This window comes from Bufo bufo, chromosome 11 (genome assembly GCF_905171765.1).
Source record: "Bufo bufo chromosome 11, aBufBuf1.1, whole genome shotgun sequence".
NCBI classification, from domain to species: Eukaryota; Metazoa; Chordata; class Amphibia; order Anura; family Bufonidae; genus Bufo; species Bufo bufo.
This window is the reverse complement of record NC_053399.1, coordinates 20,419,981-20,435,687: the sequence shown is the minus strand read 5'-3', so window position 1 is coordinate 20,435,687 and position 15,707 is coordinate 20,419,981. Positions and strand designations below refer to the sequence as shown.

General features: G+C 44.0%; 2 protein-coding genes across 2 annotated transcripts in view; both read right to left on the bottom strand.

Moving 5' to 3' along the window:
• Positions 1 to 8,878: 8,878 nt before the first annotated feature.
• The window catches only part of FBLN5 (fibulin 5), a 51,163-nt gene continuing 44,334 nt past the window's right edge, over positions 8,879 to 15,707 (bottom strand). The window contains exons 7-11 of the mRNA XM_040412095.1: positions 15,568 to 15,687; positions 15,304 to 15,426; positions 13,620 to 13,746; positions 12,303 to 12,498; positions 8,879 to 9,441 (exon numbers count right to left, since the gene is read on the bottom strand). Of these exons, the coding sequence (XP_040268029.1) occupies positions 9,280 to 9,441; positions 12,303 to 12,498; positions 13,620 to 13,746; positions 15,304 to 15,426; positions 15,568 to 15,687 (728 nt within the window). The 3' untranslated portion in view covers positions 8,879 to 9,279. The remainder of the gene's footprint in view (positions 9,442 to 12,302; positions 12,499 to 13,619; positions 13,747 to 15,303; positions 15,427 to 15,567; positions 15,688 to 15,707) is intronic.
• GVQW3 (GVQW motif containing 3) lies at positions 10,333 to 11,973 on the bottom strand. The gene is made up of 2 exons (XM_040412096.1): positions 11,184 to 11,973; positions 10,333 to 10,895 (listed from the first exon to the last, which is right to left on the bottom strand). Exons 1-2 carry the CDS (start codon positions 11,410 to 11,412, stop codon positions 10,510 to 10,512), a joined length of 615 nt encoding a protein of 204 aa, XP_040268030.1. The 5' UTR covers positions 11,413 to 11,973; the 3' UTR covers positions 10,333 to 10,509.

Below are 15,707 nucleotides of genomic sequence, written 5' to 3'. Positions count from 1 at the left end.
GTATCCCTGTTCTGTGACATCACTGTAATATCCTGCACTGCACTATTACCCCTGTAATGTGACATCACTGTAGTATTGTTGTAGTGTGACATCACTGTAGAATCCCTATACTGTTTCATCACTGTGACATCATTGTAGTATCCCTGCACTGTGACATCACTGTAGTATTTCTGTTCTGACATCACTGTAGTATCCTGCTCTGTGACATAACTGTAGTATCCTGCTCTGTGACATCACTGTAGTATCCTGCTCTGTGACATCACTGTAGTATCCTGCTCTGTGACATCACTGTAGTATCCTGCTCTGTGACATCACTGTAGTATCCTGCTCTGTGACATCACTGTAGTATCCTGCTCTGTGACATCACTGTAGTATCCTGCTCTGTGACATCACTGTAGTATCCTGCTCTGTGACATCACTGTAGTATCCTGCTCTGTGACATCACTGTAGTATCCTGCTCTGTGACATCACTGTAGTATCCTGCTCTGTGACATCACTGTAGTATCCTGCACTGTGACATCACTGTAGTATCCTGCTCTGTGACATCACTGTAGTATCCTGCTCTGTGACATCACTGTAGTATCCTACACCATGACATCACTGTGGTATTTCTGCACTGTGACATCACTGTAGTATCCCTTTACTATGACATCACTGTAGTATCCCTTTACTATGACATCACTGTAGTATCCCTGCAATGTGACATCACTGTAGTATCCCTGTTCTGTGACATCACTGTAATGTGACATCACTGTAGTATTGTTGTAGTGTGACATCACTGTAGAATCCCTATACTGTTTCATCACTGTGACATCATTGTAGTATCCCTGCACTGTGACATCACTGTAGTATTTCTGTTCTGACATCACTGTAGTATCCTGCTCTGTGACATCACTGTAGTATCCTGCTCTGTGACATCACTGTAGTATCCTGCTCTGTGACATCACTGTAGTATCCTGCTCTGTGACATCACTGTAGTATCCTGCTCTGTGACATCACTGTAGTATCCTGCTCTGTGACATCACTGTAGTATCCTGCACTGTGACATCACTGTAGTATCCCTTTACTATGACATCACTGTAGTATCCCTGCAATGTGACATCACTGTAGTATCCCTGCAATGTGACATCACTGTTGTATCCTGCACTGTGACGTCACTGTAGTATCCCTGTATTGTGACATCACTGTATTATCCTGCTCTGTGACATCACTGTATTACCCCTGTATCCTGCACTGTGACGTCACTGTAGTATCCCTGTATTGTGACATCACTGTATTATCCTGCTCTGTGACATCACTGTATTACCCCTGTATCCTGCACTGTGACGTCACTGTAGTATCCCTGTATTGTGACATCACTGTATTATCCTGCTCTGTGACATCACTGTATTACCCCTGTACTGTGACATCACTGTAGTATTGTTGCAGTGTGACATCACTGTAGTATCCTGCACTGTGACATCACTGTCGTATCCCTTTACTATGACATCACTGTCGTATCCCTTTACTATGACATCACTGACGTATCCCTTTACTATGACATCACTGTAGTATCCCTGCAATGTGACATCACTGTAGTATCCCTGTTCTGTGACATCACTGTAATATCCTGCACTGCACTATTACCCCTGTAATGTGACATCACTGTAGTATTGTTGTAGTGTGACATCACTGTAGAATCCCTATACTGTTTCATCACTGTGACATCATTGTAGTATCCCTGCACTGTGACATCACTGTAGTATTTCTGTTCTGTGACATCACTGTAGTATCCTGCTCTGTGACATCACTGTAGTATCCCTGCACTGTAACATCACTGTAGTATTTCTGTTCTGTGAAATCACTGTATTATTCTGCTTTGTGACATCACTGTAGTATCCTGCTCTGTGACATCACTGTAGTATCCTACACCGTGACATCACTGTGGTATTTCTGCACTGTGACTTTACTGTATTATCCTGCTCTGTGACATCACTGTAGTATCCCTTTACTATGACATCACTGTAGTATCCCTGCACTGTGACGTCACTGTATTACCCCTGTACTGTGACATCACTGTAGCATTGTTGTAGTGTGACATCACTGTAGAATCTCTATACTGTTTCATCACTGTGACATCATTGTAGTATTCCTGCACTGTGACATCACTGTAGTATTTGTGTTCTTTGACATCACTGTAGTATCTCTGTACTATGACATCACTGTAGTATCCCTTTACTATGACATCACTGTAGTATCCCTGTACTGTGACATCACTGTAGTATTTCTGTTCTGTGACATCACTGTAGTATCCCTGCACTGTGACATCACTGTAGTATCCCTGCACTGTGACATCACTGTAGTATCCCTGCACTGTGACATCACTGTAGTATCCCTTTACTTTGACATCACTGTAGCATTGTTGTAGTGTGACATCACTGTAGAATCCCTATACTGTTTCATCACTGTGACATCATTGTAGTATTCCTGCACTGTGACATCACTGTAGTATTTGTGTTCTTTGACATCACTGTAGTATCCCTTTACTGTGACATCACTGTAGTATCCTGCTCTGTGACATCACTGTAGTATCCTGCTCTGTGACATCACTGTAGTATCCTACACCATGACATCACTGTGGTATTTCTGCACTGTGACATCACTGTAGTATCCCTTTACTATGACATCACTGTAGTATCCCTTTACTATGACATCACTGTAGTATCCCTTTACTATGACATCACTGTAGTATCCCTGCACTGTGACATCACTGTAGTATCCTGCTCTGTGACATCACTGTAGTATCCTGCTCTGTGACATCACTGTAGTATCCTACACCGTGACATCACTGTGGTATTTCTGCACTGTGACATCACTGTAGTATCCCTTTACTATGACATCACTGTAGTATCCCTTTACTATGACATCACTGTAGTATCCCTTTACTATGACATCACTGTAGTATCCCTTTACTATGACATCACTGTAGTATCCCTTTACTATGACATCACTGTAGTATCCCTTTACTATGACATCACTGTAGTATCCCTTTACTATGACATCACTGTAGTATCCCTTTACTATGACATCACTGTAGTATCCCTTTACTATGACATCACTGTAGTATCCCTTTACTATGACATCACTGTAGTATCCCTGCACTGTGACATCACTGTAGTATCCCTGCACTGTGACATCACTGTAGTATCCCTGCACTGTGACATCACTGTAGTATCCCTGCACTGTGACATCACTGTAGTATCCCTGCACTGTGACATCACTGTAGTATCCTGCTCTGTGACATCACTGTAGTATCCTACACCGTGACATCACTGTGGTATTTCTGCACTGTGACTTTACTGTATTATCCTGCTCTGTGACATCACTGTAGTATCCCTTTACTATGACATCACTGTAGTATCCCTGTACTGTGACATCACTGTAGCATTGTTGTAGTGTGACATCACTGTAGAATCTCTATACTGTTTCATCACTGTGACATCATTGTAGTATTCCTGCACTGTGACATCACTGTAGTATTTGTGTTCTTTGACATCACTGTAGTATCTCTGTACTATGACATCACTGTAGTATCCCTTTACTATGACATCACTGAAGTATCCCTGTACTGTGACATCACTGTAGTATTTCTGTTCTGTGACATCACTGTAGTATCCCTGCACTGTGACATCACTGTAGTATCCCTGCACTGTGACATCACTGTAGTATCCCTTTACTTTGACATCACTGTAGCATTGTTGTAGTGTGACATCACTGTAGAATCCCTATACTGTTTCATCACTGTGACATCATTGTAGTATTCCTGCACTGTGACATCACTGTAGTATTTGTGTTCTTTGACATCACTGTAGTATCCCTTTACTGTGACATCACTGTAGTATCCTGCTCTGTGACATCACTGTAGTATCCTGCTCTGTGACATCACTGTAGTATCCTGCTCTGTGACATCACTGTAGTATCCTACACCGTGACATCACTGTGGTATTTCTGCACTGTGACATCACTGTAGTATCCCTTTACTATGACATCACTGTAGTATCCCTTTACTATGACATCACTGTAGTATCCCTTTACTATGACATCACTGTAGTATCCCTTTACTATGACATCACTGTAGTATCCCTTTACTATGACATCACTGTAGTATCCCTGCACTGTGACATCACTGTAGTATCCTGCTCTGTGACATCACTGTAGTATCCCTTTACTATGACATCACTGTAGTATCCCTGCACTGTGACATCACTGTAGTATCCTGCTCTGTGACATCACTGTAGTATCCTGCTCTGTGACATCACTGTAGTATCCTACACCGTGACATCACTGTGGTATTTCTGCACTGTGACTTTACTGTATTATCCTGCTCTGTGACATCACTGTAGTATCCCTTTACTATGGCATCACTGTAGTATCCCTTTACTATGACATCACTGTAGTATCCCTTTACTATGACATCACTGTAGTATCCCTTTACTATGACATCACTGTAGTATCCCTTTACTATGACATCACTGTAGTATCCCTTTACTATGACATCACTGTAGTATCCCTGCACTGTGACATCACTGTAGTATCCTGCACTGTGACATCACTGTAGTATCCTGCACTGTGACATCACTGTAGTATCCTGCTCTGTGACATCACTGTAGTATCCTGCTCTGTGACATCACTGTAGTATCCTACACCGTGACATCACTGTGGTATTTCTGCACTGTGACATCACTGTAGTATCCCTTTACTATGACATCACTGTAGTATCCCTTTACTATGACATCACTGTAGTATCCCTTTACTATGACATCACTGTAGTATCCCTGTACTGTGACATCACTGTAGTATCCCTGTACTGTGACGTCACTGTAGTATCACTGTACTGTGACGTCACTGTAGTATCCCTGTACTGTGACGTCACTGTAGTATTTCTGTTCTGTGACATCACTGTAGTATTTCTGTTCTGTGACATCACTGTAGAATCCTGTACTATGACATCACTGTAGTATTCTTGTACTGTGTCTTCATTGTATTTTCCCTGTACTTTGACATCACTGCTTACAATAACCCAGTGCCTTAGGGAAGCCAATAGGCTCAGGATCAAAATGGGTCCATTTGATAACAATGCAGTTACTCTGGAGGGGAGATTCCTACTCGGGTTCTTACCACACAGGGGAACCAACTAGTGCTGGACTTTGTCTCCCCATAGCACCCACATGCTCTACCTCTATGGTGCACAATATCTTTAATCTCAAGTGCATGCAGTAAATTTTGGGTAAATTTGCAAATTTTTAGTCAGTCCCACTCCTTTCCAACTATGAAAGTGCCCAACAGACTGCCACCAAGCTAGAGTCCTGTGCCACCTAGCAAATGACGATGTTTAATATGTTCCAAGCAGAAGCAATGACCTCTAAACCATGTGTGTGATTTAGAGGAGACATCATTGTCTGGACATCATTGTCCTCTTGGTTAACCATTCCACTGCTGGAAGCTCAAATAAATGGGTACATCTTGGCATGCAGCAATATAGGACTTAAGATAGTGCGGTCAAATTTTTCGTATTGTCAAACAATTTAATTTAACCCTACTGTGTGAATAGACCCCCTTCCCCCCCAATATCCCCCAAGGTTGGTGCCAAAGGACTGCATCTGATCACACTGACAACCACCAAAGGTGGATATGTCCTGCAAATAATGGGTTCCCAGGGAAATCCTGGAGCAATTACAATTACTTGTTTTTCAGATTCGTTAAAAGAGTATTTTGCTGTGTTGTTAGAAGTAATGAAATGCTCCACAGCTTGTGATTCAGTATCCGGTAAGAGTATTTGCATCATGTGGTCACATCTTGTCCATTGTGCTGGCCATTCCTGTGGAGTGATACATAGTAACAGGCTGGAGATCCAGGATACATTGCACATGGCGACAATCCTCTCTGTAGCTGGATGTGAATGGAGGCTGATCTCCCCCCCCCCATGTCCAAGCTGCAGGATTCCAGATCCCCTTTATTAACTTTGTTTGCACTGAAAACAGATTTTCTTTGGCTTAAAGTCCCCCCCCCCCCTTCCCCTAATATTTGCCTTTAAGGAGTCACTGAGGTCTCCTGGGGAACTAGAATGAGTCTGGTGGGGGGGAACACGATCCTGTATTTAATACATGTCCTGGGGGGCGGCTGGTATCTGATGCAGCTTTAGTTTTTGTTTTTTTTATATCATAGGACTGAATGGTAAATAAAAAAAAATAAATGCTGTGAAATCCCAATTATCTAGCAACCTTTGGATTGCCAAATTATCAGAAATTCTGCATTTTTAGACTAGGGGGGCAAGGTATGTACAATAGGTCTGTGCCAGAATACTGGTTGCATTTTTAACTCGGCATGAGACTTATTTTGCTGGATGTTGGATTAACAGTTTATGGGGAAGGACAAAGCAAAGTGGATCCTTGAGAGTTTCATAGAAGGAATAATGGGGTTTAATGCAGCTAACCCCGAAATTTCAGGTGTTAGGTTATGCTATAGTAAGAGGAATATCCATCTGTTACTTTGTATCGCATGGTGTATCCTGTTCTAATCTGTCAGTAAATCCTGTAGTTACATTGTTGTATCAAATATCCCCCACCCTCCCCCGATTCTGGACAGTATCACAGAATCTGAGCTCTGTACCTGGGATTATAACACGTGTCACATGTGGGGGGGGGCTCCTACCCTATAGGTAGTGATAATTCTTCTCTGAAAATGGGTGACAAACCAAGTACTGTAGTATCAGAAGTAAGACCAGGTTCAGATGGTCTGCAGGAGGCTGCGAAGGTTGTGGCACAGTAGGCCAAAGTTGTACAGTGTCAAAAATGAAAGGGGTATTCCGGTTGTTAGAAGTTATTCCCTTTCACAGGGATAGGGAATAACAATTCGATCGCTGTGGGTACTACCGCTGGGACCCCCAGCGATCATGAGAACGGGGGCCCGAGCCCTCCTGAAATGGATGGAGCGGCCGGTCGTACATGCGCATGAGCGCTCCATTCATTTCCATGGGAGTGCCAGGGATAGCTGAGCGCTGTTTGAAGCAATCTCTGGAATTCCAACTGAAATGAATGGAGTGGCCGCTCCGTTCATTTCAGGGTGGCTGCAAGGGATACACGGGACCAGTTCTCATGATCTGTGGTGGTCCCAGTGGTAGGAACCACCCACCGATCTAATGGTGGATAACTTCTAAAAACAGGTTCCCTTTTTAAAGGGGTATTCCAGTCATCAACTTTATGCTGCCCAAACTAAAGGCAGCATAAAGTAGAGAGACAGGTGAATTGATTTCAGCGATCGGTCGTTTTGAAAGTTAAATGTAAGTGGTTGCTGAGAACTAACATCACAATCATTGCAGACTGGGCCGGAAAAGAGTCCCGACCTCCTGAGAAGAGTCCTGGTTATTTATAAATCTCCTGCTGATGGCTGACAGTCTTCTACCTAGTTTTCTCCCTTTCTCTTTAGGAGAGAACTGCCAATCATCAGCAGATGGGTGAGAGAGCAGGAGATTAGGAATAACCAGGACTCTTCTCAGGTAGACTGGACTCTTTTCCAGGCCTGGGCTGCAATGATTACGATGCTAGTTCTCGGCAACCACTTACTTTTAGCTGATGAGTGACACATCGCTGAGATCAGCATTTCTGTCACTATTTTATGCTCAGTGAGGTCAGCATAAAGTTGATGACAGGTTCCCTTTAAGGCTATATTCTGTTTTTTAGATACAGGTTATTTGTTGTATAGTAAAGGTAAAAAACAATTTCTCAAGATCTCTGCTAGCCGTCATTCAAAAGGAACGTTCATCGTTTACTTCCATGGGTTTAAAACCTGTCCTAGTCATGTAATGGATACACAGGTGCCTGGGGCGTTAGTCTAGTTTTCAGAACTGTGTCTAGTAAGGAGCTACTACCCGGTCTGTTCCCATTATATAAACAGCAAGCAGAGATCCTAAACTGTAACAAATTGGAAAACTCTAATTTTATATACTGATTTATATGTTTATTATAATTATCTAAACTTCGTTTTAGGGGAGGATACACTGTGGGCTTAGATTTGGAAAATTGTAGTTTCACAATGGCGGCACTGTCGAATTTTATTTTTAAAAATAAAATTTACGTGCTGCAGAAAATGACTACTACCTACCTGTGGTTTTCACTGTTGCGGATTTTGTGACTGTGTTGTACGGCAGATTTTAAATCTGCAGCACAATACTTTATGTTGTGGGGTTTTATAAAGCAGATATCGCCACTTGCACATAGCAGAGCTCTGCAGCACTAAGAGTCCATTCACACGTCCGTAGAATGGGTCCGCATCCGTTCCGCAAATTGCGGAACGGGTGCCGACCCATTCATTCTCTATGGGGCAAGAATGGATGCGGACAGCATACAGTCTGCTGTCCGCATCCGCATTTCCGGAGTGCGCCCCCGATCTTCCGGTCCGCGGCTCCAGAAAAAAAATAGAACATGTCCTATTCTATTCGGATCCGCAATACATTACAGACGTGTGAATGGACCCTAACACCATCAAGTCTGCAACAAGAATAGCGCCACTTGGTGTGTTTTCCAGGTGTTGCGTTATTCTGGCAGATCCCATGTTGTCGTACCCTTACATTCGACACTGTTAGTAATGGCAACCACAGGTCAAAGGCTATTTCTCCCAATTCCACCATGAATTAATGCAGGGTTGGTCACTGTGCAAATGTAGGAAATACCGTCCGACCCACTGGCACATGCCTGGTTCCCCATGTTAATGATCGCCACACCATACTGTCCCCTCACTGAATTACACCTCTCCATATGGTGCCCCAGTTATTTTTTGAGCCTATCGACGCCCCTGGACTGACTCATACTGTACATGGTTATCCTGAGTGATTTATTCCACATTAATATTTCCAAACATTTTATTTAATTGAAATTCTCAACATAAAAACAGCAAAAAAGTTAAAATTCCATTTTCTTTATCCAAATAAACAAAAACATTCAAAATGTATATTGCTTAAATAAATCCCCTTTCCTGATGCCACAGAGCCTGTGATAATTTAAATGTCATGATTTTGACAGCAGGTGGCGCTGTGGTGATGCAGGACAGTAGAGCAGGGAGATCGATCACTTCGGCGCTGTGATCATTTGATCACAAGCTGGAGGTCTGGTCAATAATTTTTTTAATCTGGAATAGTTTTACGTTTCCCTCTGTTATGAGCTAATCTGTAGGTGAACATTCATATTCTCATCTAGGCCCCTGCATCAGGAAAGGGAGGATGCTGTTACACAATTAAGTGCGGGCTCAGAAGGAGTGCGGCGACACAAATATTCTCAACCGGATGATAGAGCTGCCTCGGAAGTTAACCACGGTGTTCACAGATACCATCTCCAGGTCCAGAGTCAGGTCTCGGGGCCCTTTAATTGGTCGCGTCAGCACCAGAGTGGCGCTAATGGGTCCTGTTTGCTGTTGAAATGAGAAACAAAATGTAATTAAAAGGGGTGATTGTCCCCAATAAATAGAATAGCTGTTACTATAGTATGGTGGTCTCCAACATGTGGTTCTACAGCTGCTGCAAGGCTATAACACACCAGAGCATGCTGGGTGTTGTAGTTCCCCAGCACCCAGAGAGACACCGGTTGGAGAGCATTCAGCAGTGGCCGTGCTTGAATACTATAGGGAAAAAGCCTATATTCATTCCCATGATCCCAGCCACCAGAGTGTGCGCCACTCTTTACCATAGTTTGCAAGCACGACCACTGATGCTGGATTGCAGGTGGTCGTAACCCCTGGAAACAAGCAGTGTATAATGTGTTGGAAAAATGAATCCAGCCAGCAAAGGAGGCAATATGGACAATCACAATACATTAGTAAGTGCCTTTTATTAATTTTCTCTACATGATAAATGCCATTTGCTGAAGACTACCCCTTTAAGCCAGACAGCTTACAATAAAGTTCTCAGCAGGTGTGAAACACCTGTAAATATCAAATACTAATACGTGACCTGAGATATACAGCATTGTGTACAAAAGTGCCTTATCTGCTCACTTTATAAATATAAGAACCAACTTGCGTCACAAGTTTATACAGTCCGCAATGTACGGAAAACTCATTAGTAACACAAACAGTGGAAAAAGTAGAGATAGCAATGTATGGGGCCGAATCTCACACTGCACGCTATTGGAAGCTGTACTCTGATCATGCTGGGAGGTGTAGTGTTTTATCTATAGAGTATAACAAAATTGTATTACACGTCTGTATTTTTCATCCATGTGCTATCTGCATTTTTGAGGATAGCACACTGACCCACTGACTAGCACAACTCTGTGGGGCTACGTATGCATCTGTATTTTCTTGCAGATGCATGTGACCATTCCATAAGTTATAGAACATGTCGTATTCTTGTCCGTACTGCGGACAAGAATAGTCACGGCTATTGATGGGAGTGCAGAATGCACAGGAAAGGTACGAGGGGTGTTCAATAAGTTATCTACCTGAATATGAAAACAAACTTTTCTGAGAATATTGAATTTACTACTTTTCAATGTAATCCCCCTGGACTTCAACACACTTATTCCACTTTGCCTCCGTTGATCGGATGCCCTCAGAATAGAAGGAGACTTCTTGCTGCCTCTTTGACTGCATTATCATCAGGAAATCATTGCCCACGCAGAAATTTCTCCAGGTTCCGAAAGAGAAAGTAATCACTGGGAGCCAGGTCTGGACTGTAGGGTGGATGGTTAAACTCTGTGAAGCCGCATTCCCTGACCGCAGCTTGTGATTTGCGAGAGGGCGCATTGTCGTGAAGTAGCAACACACTTGCTGACAACTTCCCATGGCGTTTCTCTTTGATTGCGTCTCGTATGCCTTCATTGTTGAAGCAGAGGTATCTCCAGTAATTGTCTTGTGCGGCATAAATTCTAGTAATAAAACGCATTCTGTATCCCGAAAACTGTGCAATGATCTTTCCAGCTGAGTGCTGCAACCAAATTCTTTTTGAGATGGTGACCCCTTGTGCTTCCATTACATGGACTCTTCTATGGTCTCAGGATTATAGTGGTGGACATGCTGTATGTTTCATCACACGTAATAATTCACAAATAGAAGTCTGGATTTTCTCAAAGCATGTCTAAATTCCCTTGGCTAAATTGCTGGCGGCAAGTTTTTTGCTCAGGCGTCAACATTCGTGAGACCCACCGGGAACTGACCTTTGACATCATGAAGGATACTGTGCCAACTGAAATCCCTATAACACCGACTTTGACGATCTTCCAAAATCATGGCCTTCCCTTTACGGCACTTTTCCTCTGAAGATGCTTCAACAGGTCGCCCTGAATAGGAGTCATCTTCAGTTGATTCCCTACCCCATTTAAACTGCCTAACCCAAAACTTTGCTTGGTAGTAGGAAGATGCTTCATCACCGTATACAGCGATCATCTTTTCATGGGCTTATTTTCTTCCTGTTTAAGGAATTTAATCACGGAACAAAGCTGTAAAATCCCTCACTTTCTTTGTAGTACCGCACTTGCCATCCTGTCACTTCCAGTGTCTCATGAGACTGAACTGCTACCGTGTGTGTTTCACGACCAGACAAGCTGAGCTCTCTAACACTGACAGAACATGCTGGGGTAGATAACTTATTGAACACCCCTCGTATCCGTATTTGGCAGACCAAAATACAGGCATAGCTGTGTGCATGAAGCCTAATGCTCGTGACGTGTTGCGGGGTGTGTGTTTTTACATATAATATTATCAGTGTATCATATTCATGGTGATTTGAGGGCACTGTTGATAATGATATACTGAAGGGGCATTGTCATCTGGGACATTTGATGGCATATTGATAGGATATGCTATCAATGTCAGGTGTGGGTCCCCCATATGGGACCTACTCTTATCACCACTGGAGTGAACAGAGAGCAGCCACAAATGTGCGTCCACCCTCCATTCATCGCTATGGGAGTTCTGAAAAAAACGGAGCCAGCGTTCGGCTACTTTCATAACTCCCAAAGCAATGAATGGAGAGCATGCTGCGCTTGCGCAGTGCGCTCTCCCTTACTTCAGGACCCCCGTTCTCCAGCTAGGAGTGGGTCCCAGTGGTGGGACCTGCATCTATCTGACATTGATGGCATATCCTTGAAACATACCATTAGTGTCCCAGATGAGAATATCCCTTTAACATGGTGCAGCCCAAACTAGAGATTTTTGTGAAACTGCGGTAAAATGATGCAGTCTCTGCCAAATTTTTGTACTTTTGCAGCAATAAACCACAATTTGACTGCACCGAGTCAATACACCCTAAATGGGCCTTTGCATGTTCTTCTTACCCTCATGTAGAACTCTCTGCCCTCGTTACCAGACTTTATCTGGAAGATGTAGTAGACTCCAGGGTAGCGGCTGGTGGCTTGCATCTGAAAGATGTCTGCAGGGACTCTGCTGTTGGACACTATGTCCATGTGTCTGTGGACAATGGTGAAGGGCTGGTCCCGGCAGGTAGGGTTCTCCACAGGGCACATACACCGACTAGAGCAGACACAAGAAGTACAGAGATGACCCAAAGTTACAGCACCAGTATTAAAGAGGTTCTAAACTGTGGTTGCAGCGGCTTTGGGGTGAAGCCACAACTTGAAATCCCCGCTGGCTCCATCCTGCATCTGTGCATGTATGGGACAGTGTATAGCAGTGATGTTCCCTGAGCTTATAACCCTTTAATTAGTTGCCTGAAGATCATAAGAATAAGGACAAACTGTCTGGACAAGTTCAGACAATGGCCGCCCAAAAATAAATAAAAAAAAATTGAAAAATAGGTGCATCTTGGGACCAGACTGATTAGCCTTAGGGCTCATGCACAAGGCCGTTGCCCAGCCGTGGTCGTGTGCACCGGCTGTGTTCACTTGAATGGGTCTGCAATCCGGGAGATGTGGTGCGGCATGGATTGGAAGCCCACGGAAGCACTACAGAATGCTTCCATGGGTTTTCTGTCCGTGCCTCTGCACCGCAAAAAAGTAGTGCATGCACAACTTTTTTTGCGGTGTGGACCGTTGGATGCGGATCGCGGACCCCATTCAAGTGATTGGGTCCACGATCCACATGCGGTGGCCGTGCATTGCGGACTGCAGCACGGGCCTGGCCAGCACACAGTCGAGTCCATGAGCCCTTACCCTTACTAGGGTGCCTGTATCTGGTATGGCCCAGCCACAGGATCTGAATCAAGATTACCACTAATTGCTGGGCTGTGTCTGGACTACACATATGCTTCAAGTGGCAAGTCCAGGTGCAGCCCGGTAATTAGCACTACTTGTGGCTCAAGCCGCACATGTAACGGCACCCAAAAAGAGAGTTGTCCAAAATACAAGAAGAACAACAAAATAAGAAAGTGGAACCCTGTCCTCCCAGGAAAGAGCGATATATTGTGAAAGAGCTGCCCAAAGAAGCTACTGCGACCAAATGCAAATAACAGGCTGTACAACCACTGGACTCTCGATCTGGATCACAGACGAGCACTTGGGTAACAAGTCTTTTTTTAGTTGCAGTTGATCCTGGGAAGCCTTTTTTTAATCTTTGTATTGAACATCTTAATTCCCTGGCAATAAAATAAGACAAGGAATCTGCAGGCAGAGCCTGTCTACGCTTTATATACATACTTGTCATTGAGCTGGATATATGGCTCCTCGCAGCGCACAGGATCTAAGCACTGATAGTTTCCTGGCATATTAAAGCAGGACTGCTGCAAGGTGCAGGTGTTGTTCCTCGTGTCACACTCGTCAATGTCTGCAAGAAAGGAGTTTTATAATGAAAAGGTGCAAATTGATGACGTACCAGTCTGTGAGCAGAGAACACCCCCTCACCAAAGATGACTACAGTGAAGTGGCTGCAGAAGACAGGAAGGGCCGATTCACATCTGCATTTAAGTGATCCAGCAGAGGATCAGCCTAGCCGGACATGGCCGTACATCATCAGACCCCATTGATTATAATGGGATCCGGTGGTGATATGGCCGCACAAAAAGTTGTGCATGCAGGACTTTTTGTTCGGCCGTAGCTGGCATTTATGCCAGAAAGCGGCTGGATCCCATTATAGTCAATAGCGTCTGGAGGTGCGCGGCCATGTCCGGCTGTTCCTTTTCTGAATCACTTAAACTCAGATGTAAATCAGCCCTAAAATCCTGCTTTTCTATAATCAAGATACAGCCCCTTCACTGTGGACATCGAGCCACCGACTCCTCTTTAAAAGATTTACAAACTTCTGCAAGTTTTGGAGTGCTCCAATGCATTTAAAATATAACAACCTTGTAAATTGTCTTAATTAAAAAAATATATCTTGCACTGTATGCTGCTTCTATGCAAACCTATGTGTCTCCAGGGTTACTGACAACAACCACACCCTGTGCAGTCTAATATTGCGTTACTCTACTAAGAGATCACGTGCAGGGGCGTAGCTAAAGGCTCATGGGCCCTGGTGCAAGAGTTCCGCTTGGGCCCCCCTTCCCTCAGTGCTTTGCAGCCAGGGGCCTTCATGCTGCCTGAGGCAAAAATTGAAACGCCGCAAATTCTTGACATCACCCCTTCCCTTGACCAGCATGTACTTTCTATAATACCAGTATCTTCTTGTGCGGCACAAGGGTCTTTAGGCCCTCTCAGGCTCCTGGGCCCAGTAGCGACGGCTCCCCCTATAGCTACGCCCCTGCTCACGTGTAATCTCAAAGTGGAGAAAGGCTTTATTCACACATCCGTGGCAACGTTTCAACTGCGAAGATGTCCTTGGAGGGTGCGTTGTTGGTCCATGTGTGCTAACGCTAAAAAAGGGAACATCTCCTACTGATGGTCAGTGAAAACCAATGACTGACCACGAATGTCATCCATATTCTGTCAGAGGTTTTCACAGACTTCAATAGTCGTGTTTAGACTACACCAGGGACCAGAGTAGTGGAAAAACAAGTATGTGTGAATAAACACATTAAAATCAATGGATCTGTGTGCTGTATGTGGAGAACACAGCACAGTCCATAATCCAGTGACATGTGAATACACACAAGACTGCAAGATCTGACTGCACAAGGTTTGTTTGTAGTCTGTAACCATGGAAACCCAGTTCTGAAGCTGTAGCCCTAAATGGTAGGTTTTAAAATCAAGACTCTATACAATTTACTTTCTTTTCTTTAGATGCATTAGAGCAATAAAAATGCATGCAAAAGTATACAGTAATCAATACCGTGATTGTTTTTCATCATTTCTCATAAAAATCCTTATTTTCTTGTAATCAAATGTGACCAGTCTTTTTCTACATGAGGCCCATGGATCAGGTCCCTTTGCATCACTAGGAACTCACCCTGACATGTTCTGCTGTCGTCCAGCAAGGTGTACCCGGGCGGACAGCTGCAGTAGTATGAGCCGGGCTGATTGACGCATTCGTGCTGGCACAGAAATTCCGAGATGCTGCACTCGTCCATGTCTGAAAGCAAAAGAGAACAAACCTCGTTCATCTCCGGAGAAGGTTACACTCGAGGCTTGTGATGTCCAGGAAGACAGGGCACTGAAGTTACATTATGGGTTGCGTCTGAAGACGTAAAATATCAGGTCTTGCAGAATTTACCGCTGCAGTTGATGCCATCCTCTTCCAGCTCGTAACCCGGATCGCAGCGACACAGGTACGATCCGTAGGTGTTCACACAGCTCTGAACACATGGGTTCTCTGTGGTGCACTCATCCACATCTGGAATCAGATATAATGTG